This window comes from Apium graveolens, chromosome 5 (assembly GCF_009905375.1).
Source record: "Apium graveolens cultivar Ventura chromosome 5, ASM990537v1, whole genome shotgun sequence".
Classification (NCBI taxonomy): domain Eukaryota; kingdom Viridiplantae; phylum Streptophyta; class Magnoliopsida; order Apiales; family Apiaceae; genus Apium; species Apium graveolens.
The window spans coordinates 89,768,118-89,775,154 of record NC_133651.1 but is presented as its reverse complement, the minus strand read 5'-3'; the positions used below and the strand labels follow the sequence as shown (position 1 = coordinate 89,775,154).

The following is a 7,037-nucleotide window of genomic DNA, read 5'->3' as shown; positions in this document are numbered from 1 at the left end:
ATCACTTATGTCAACTATGTCAGCTTCAGTCACTGATTCTTATGGGAATTTTAAATTCACGTAGTCTTTGTTCTCTACATCTATATTATCCCAATAGGCGAGTCAATTTATGACGAATTCAACATACCTGATACTCATTAGTCACAAACAAAAAAATTAACTGAATATTCTTCCTTCCACATTTCTTTCAGGAACTAGTGACCATGGATAATTTTAACAATGAGAGATTGGTGTATGTAATCAACCTCCATCCCATCTCTTCGATAAATTTGCAAGCTGCCTTTATGTTTTTCGGTAATTGTGAAGAACAATGTGTCATTTCTCCTAAACTCATACTGCTGGATAATTTTTTTGATATTTCTTATAGCCTGAGTATTACTGGAAATATTGAATCACCGTAACTTAAGGTCTTCACATTGAAAAGAAGCTGATTATTAAATTTACATACTAGCATCGGTGAAACCTATAACATTGGTGCACATGTTGTACCGTTAAAAATAGTTGCAGTGGATAATATGAAGAATCATTAGAAATATATATGGGAAATTTACATACTCTTCGTAAAGCCATATATACATGTGCAAAACATGGAAAAATGAAACGGTTCGATCCTCCTATCCTAATAGTAGTTAGACTAAAATAAGAGATATGTCATATTTGTAATTTTTAATGTCATCCATTATCTAATTTTTGTTTACTTCACTATCATTTGATGAGTTTATTAATTATTTTTCATAACAATTGTCAAAACTAAAAAAATTTATTTTACATTAATACATTAAGAAAATATTATATAAAAATATACTCAGTGCCTAGGTGCGAAACACGGGCTACATACTAGTTTTAAGTTAATTAATAAGTTTATTTTTTTTATATAATTAAATAGATAATTAACACTAATAAAAAATTACAAATAATGATAAATAATAATTTAGAAATCACAGACACGGAGCCACAAGTCACAACCCCAAGGGCCGAATTGGACGCGACGGCTTTAGTATATAGAAGTATTAGTGAGCACAGGCAGTTGGCGATTTGACCTTAAATTTTTAGCAAATTCAAAATAGGCAGAGAGCCGCAAATCGTAGGTGACAGAAATGGCTTCAGCACTAAGATCAGCCATTGTTACCCACATTCGACTCCCTGTATCTCAAACCCTAGCTCTCAATGGTTCTAAGCTCTGGACTGTCCGATCGATGTCATCTCACGGCGACGATCATCTCGACAAGAGTCAAATTATTGATAGAGTTCTCCAAGTCGTCAAAAGTCATCCCAAGATTGATCCCTCTAAGGTCCTTTTCACTTTCTAATTAATTATTTTTATCTTCATTCTTGTCTTTTTTACTGGCAAAGCCCTAATTGTTATGTAAGGAGTTTTTCTGCGTAATTGTAACTGCATTTCTGATTAGATATTAATTTAAGTAGAAGGATCTGTGTAGCACAAGATATATGTATGTTTAAGTTAGCCCGTAAAGAAAGTTATTCAAGTTGCTGAATTTATGTAGAATTTTTCAGAGAAGACAACTTTTTTTTAAGTGGTGGTCTTCGCCTTCAATACCCTTAATAACTCTGCACTGGTTATCTAAGTGTGAAGTTTAGCTTACGCGGATAACTTTGGGAAGTTTAGGTGTATTGATAATTTTTATTGGCTTTCTTCGACCATCGGTTGTCAGGATTTTAACAAGTTTTGGTTGAAATTGGGGTTTTTGTGGGAGGTTTCCGCTTAGAAAGGGTTGACTAAATTTTAGTGAAGATGAGAGACTTTTGGTTGATTTTTAGCAACCTTGATTTTGTTTGTGGTTTTATATCAGTACAGAATGGGTTTTACACTTTACACTTTTATTATACAGCATTAGTTAAATATTTCCTGTACTTTTAGGCTTTTAGCAGATCAACTAAGGATAGATGCAAAATTGTCTAATACGGTGTATAGGGTGTAAAGAACTGACTAGCACTTAACAAAGTGATGAAGTAAAATACGATTAATAATCTCACGATTGCAATAATAAGGGTTACAGACTGTTTGATTATCAATTACAACGTCCGCTCTCTCCTCTAAACGATAAGGAAATGTAATGACAATAATAATCTGATGCCCTAATTCTTTCGCCCCCTTTTCCTTAAAACCCTCTTTTCTCCTTTTGTCTCTTTTCCCTTCTCTTCTATTGTGAATTTCCTCCTGTGCCCTTCTGTCCTGTATTTACCTTTTTGCCCTTTTTCTAGCATACGTTATCAGCTGATGTGGTTGTTTCACATAGGGGTTCAAGTGTTCAGCAATCATGATGACGGCTATGGTAGTAAGAATGCTGCTGGTATATTGAACTAATTCCTGTTTTTTGCTGAAATTAACTGACAAAATTAAAAGTTTAAGATAAAAATAAAATCATTAATTATAGTAACATCATTTCCAAGCCAATGGTTGTGTGCTTACTAGAACTGCTTTATATTTTAGGTCGTGAATGAAGATTATAATTTAAACGGTGAAGGAATTTGTGTAAAATTTGCTAAATAAGTTAATGACCAATTGTCAGACCAGTTGATTGTGGACTAGCAAGCCAATTAGAGTGATTGGAATATTTTACATAATAGTGGGAAATCCTTTGAGTAGCCTCAGAAGTGTATTCTCAATCAGCAAATATAAGAAAAAGGTATATTCTCTTATTAACACCATGACCAATTAGTCTCCAGTTATAAATTTAACCCTCATCTAACATATCTAACATTCAACATGTGTATCCAGTAAATGTCCTGGCTGGACTTTTTCTTTTCCCCCACTTTTTTATCGCCTCTTCCTGACCTCTTCAATTTAGTGTATTACTATCTTTTCCTCTCTGTTTAGTGGCACTTATGCCAGGTCTATCATATAGTGTACCGCTGGCTTATACTAAGATTAATTTAGCAAAAGTGATCCCGGTTGTTTCAATATATTATGATCTTTGGAGGTCATTTCTAGATATGTTTGTGATAGTTTACCAGTGGCTTGGACTAAGAATTGGTTTAGCAAAAGTGATCCCAGTTTTAAAATTTTATGATCTTTGGAGGTCATTTCTGGATGTGTTTGTGTCTTTGTGATGGTGTACCACTGGCTTAGACAAATAATAGGTTTAGCAAAAGTGATCCCAGTTTTTTAATATTTTTAAATCTTTGGAGGTCATTTCTGGATGTGTTTGTGATACTGTACCGCTGGCTTAGACAAATAACGGGTTAAGAAAAAGTGATCCCATTTTTTTTAATATTTTACGATCTTTGGAGGTCATTTCTATATTCTTGTGTGATTTTTTTTGCCATTTAGTCGTTATTGATGAAAAGTTCAGAGCTTGTATTTGATTGTTAATTGTAGACGATTCTGTATCACCTGATATACGCAGCTGGAGCGGAAATAAATTGATTGGTTTATTTGTATGTTATGTGTGTGCGTGTGTATTCGCTAATTTTTTTTTTTTTTTTGCTAAGTAATTAATTCGCTAATCAATTTTCTGTATATTCTACCTAGTAGAAGTACATATTTTCCATGGTTCCAATAACTTTACAAATGATAATGTCACATGGAGTGCACTGAGTACTGTATGCATATTATAAGTTAGCATTGGCTGGTGGTTTTATAACTTTTATACTTTGTATAGTATATATGTTCTTTCTTGACTGGCATGAACTTTTCCTTGTGAAGTAGTGAGGTGACTGACGGACCGTCGGACACACAATTGTAAAGTAGTTACGACTAACACACTGCAGTTATGAAGATAACACTCATTTTCAAGGCACTAACTAGTAACTTACGTAAAACTCATGGAAAATATGTACTTCTACTAGGTAGAATATACAGAAAATTGATAATGTCACATGGAGTGCACTGAGTACTGTATGCATATTATAAGTTAGCATTGGCTGGTGGTTTTATAACTTTTATACTTTGTATAGTATATATGTTCTTTCTTGACTGGCATGAACTTTTCCTTGTGAAGTAGTGAGGTGACTGACGGACCGTCGGACACACAATTGTAAAGTAGTTACGACTAACACACTGCAGTTATGAAGATAACACTCATTTTCAAGGCACTAACTAGTAACTTACGTAAAACTTGGAATAATTTTCTTTAAGGGCCAAGGCCCTCTTATCTTCTTCCCAACTACTTAATTGCCTCTTGCTGTCATATCAAATCAACTATTGACTGTGCCCTCTGAATGTTCTGTGAACCCTCGGGCCACTTCCACTATACGTATGTGGCCATGCTATTTCTGCCACCAAGTGTGGATCGCTCTTATAAGTATACCATTGTTTCTTGGTGTCCCAAGTTATTGATCCTGGGTAGCGAGCATTCTCTATATCATCTCCATGACGTCAGCTACTTCAGCATATCCGACTGCTTCAGCTCACCACCATGCATGCATCATGGGATTTGCTGTTTGTTACCGTGACTGCAACTCCTTAATTTTTTTTTGCACTTCATAAATTTTGTTGTCATCATTTCCATCCTTAGAATCAGTTGGTAGTTTTATTGCTCCTCATCCCTGTCTAGTATGGTGATTTGTCCTTATTGTATGGTTGTTCTGTTAAGTTGTGTGGATTGTGACAAATGCAAGGTGCTGGGGATATGTAAACCCGTTTCATCCATGATAGTGACAATGATTATTACTTGAGAAATTCTCCCTGCATGAAGTTCGATAGTTGGTACTTGGTATATCGTTGAAGGTGGACCGGAAGGGGAAACCGGCAGTTGCTAGCCTCTTGCAGACCATGTCAAGATTATTATATAGCAACACAGGAGTTGATAAGAGCGAGTAAAGTGCAGGAGACTCCAGAATAATGGTGTTATATTAAGAAAACTGTATAAAATAAAAAGTGTTACACTCATACAAGCATGAAATTATAATCTCAAAAGAGAAAGGAAGATTGAGCCTCGGTATGAAAACCTACAATGTTAGAACTTTCAAATTCAGAGAATCCCTGTACCATTATATGAAATGTATCCCTCACTTTAATGTTTTTTCATAGTTTGCGTTGTATTGTAGTAGATCAGTTTTATTCAAGTAGTGGAAATAATAATGACTGCTGAATTTGCATAATATTATCTTTGGAGTTGGGTGTATAAATCAGTGAAAAAACTAATATGTCATCAAGATATTCTATTGTTCACCTGGCTCATGGATCCTTTTGCAATATTATGCAGGTGACTCCTGATGTCCATTTTGAAAAGGATCTTGGTTTGGATAGCTTAGACACTGTGGAGATTGTCATGGCACTAGAGGAAGAATTCAAGCTGGAGATTCCAGACAAGGAAGCTGATAAGATTGACTCTTGCGGACTTGCAATTGAGTATATCTATAATCATCCAATGTCTAGTTAAATTCGCTAAGTTTCCCTGTTCCAAGAACCATTCCTTTCTGGTTTTGTCATGGCACACTATGCACCCATACAGTCTGTCTTGCTGCATGTCTGTTCCAACTAATTAATAGTTGATATGAATGAATCCTACCAAGGATTGACAATTATCAGCTTTTGAAGTCTGATAAAGATAGCCTTTTTTCATTGGCTCAACTTTGTCTTCTAGTAATAAATTTTTAATAATATTTTTGAATTCTCCTTTTGCTTTCATCTTTCTACTGCCCTCAAAGAAGCCTTCAGTAAGTTTAGATCTCTAGTAGAAGTGGAAGACAAAAATTAATTAGAAGTCACTCTTTCATCAAACTTGCTTCTAAACAAACTAGTACTAAAGTTTTGGATTAAGATTCCACCAGTATTTGTAATGATGTTTATAGATTATAAATGCTGAATCACTTGGGCGTTTACCATGCCAGTGAAATGTCCACATATATAACTTTTGCAAACAATGTCACTGAGAACAAAGGGTATCAAAGTATTTTCATTAAGGTTTGTAACAAGGCCTTTTGGATGTTCATAGTTTTGTTTTTCATTTCTCAATATTTTTTAAATGTTTATTAAGTTTTTGTTTTATTTCATTCTTACACACGTCATAAATAAAAGGTCCAAACAGTAACCGACAAGCCTTGATACTTGATAGATCCAAGAACGTGTCATCATATACATCGCCAAATGTATCCAGCTAAAGCAATCAAAAGGAGAAAATTTAAAAATATTTTGAGAAAAATAACAATAACTATCTTATATATATTACAAAGAACTAACACAATTTTGTTGTTGAATTTCCTGAACCAATTTGTACAGCATGCAAAACATAAAGAACAATGGCAGATAACTGAAAAGTAGCATTGTTCCTGGCGGTTAGCGGCGAAACAACTCCTTTTCTCTCATTAAACGCGTCTTCACAAGTTGTAGCAGTATCCATAACTGCACTCACTTGTATATTAGCATCATAATACTTCTTATTTGAGTAAGATTTCATGGCTAGTTTGATAGTTGAGAGGGCATCATCATAAAGCTCGAAACATGTCTCCAAACACGATCTCACGTACTTATCGAGTTTTTTGTTCATCAACAACTGTTTGATATGGCATCTTGTGTCTGTCAAGTTGTACCTTGTCAACCTTATGGAGATCATACCTAAGCCTTTGAGGCTTGCACACCGACTGGCTGGAGCCGCGAAAAGTGACGTCGTGCAGAAGCCGTATGGGACGTTTGGATCTTCGTCGGAACATGTTTTGCAGGAGTCTTGAATTAGGGTTTGGGGGGTTGAGAAATGTAGAAGGGTGAAGATGAGTGTGGAGAAGAAGAAGAATGATGAGATGTTATTATTAGACAACATTATGGTTTTGTTGTGAGGGTAGTTTTGATTTGTTCTTTTTTGGTTTGTTATGTTTCCTTGGTAGTAGGATTATATAGTTGGGGGAGGATGGGTTGCGTAGTTAGAATTATGCAAGAGAGTTTAAAAATATCATAATCATAAATTTAAATTTATTGTGAGATATTTGGAAAAACTAATTTTCGAATTTAATTAAGGTCCTAATCAACATTTATTGGTGGGGTATTCAGCTTGATAAAGAAAATGTTTCCGATATTTTTTTTTATATACACATATATAACAGTGAAATTAACAACATGTCTAACAATGTATTATTTG

At 34.6% G+C, this 7,037-nt stretch overlaps 2 protein-coding genes across 2 annotated transcripts; one reads left to right on the top strand and one right to left on the bottom strand.

Annotated features, from left to right (window-relative positions):
* Positions 1-953: 953 nt before the first annotated feature.
* LOC141724256 (acyl carrier protein 1, mitochondrial-like) lies at positions 954-5,593 on the top strand. The gene is made up of 2 exons (XM_074526322.1): positions 954-1,292; positions 5,169-5,593. The coding sequence occupies exons 1-2, from the start codon at positions 1,098-1,100 to the stop codon at positions 5,343-5,345; spliced, it is 372 nt and encodes a 123-aa protein (XP_074382423.1). The 5' UTR covers positions 954-1,097; the 3' UTR covers positions 5,346-5,593.
* Positions 5,594-6,105: 512 nt separating this feature from the next.
* LOC141724254 (putative invertase inhibitor) lies at positions 6,106-6,819 on the bottom strand. Its single transcript, XM_074526321.1, has one exon. The coding sequence runs from the start codon at positions 6,720-6,722 to the stop codon at positions 6,141-6,143; it is 582 nt and encodes a 193-aa protein (XP_074382422.1). The 5' UTR covers positions 6,723-6,819; the 3' UTR covers positions 6,106-6,140.
* Positions 6,820-7,037: the final 218 nt, after the last annotated feature.

What these genes read in the sequence shown, in the direction of transcription:
- LOC141724256 (XM_074526322.1), top strand. Translation starts at nt 1,098, where the DNA reads ATGGCTTCAGCACTAAGATCAGCCATTGTTACCCACATTCGACTCCCT. An exon ending in CCAAGATTGATCCCTCTAAG is followed by an intron (nt 1,293 to 5,168) that starts GTCCTTTTCACT and finishes AATATTATGCAG; the next exon opens with GTGACTCCTGATGTCCATTT.
- LOC141724254 (XM_074526321.1), bottom strand. Translation starts at nt 6,722, where the DNA reads ATGTTGTCTAATAATAACATCTCATCATTCTTCTTCTTCTCCACACTC.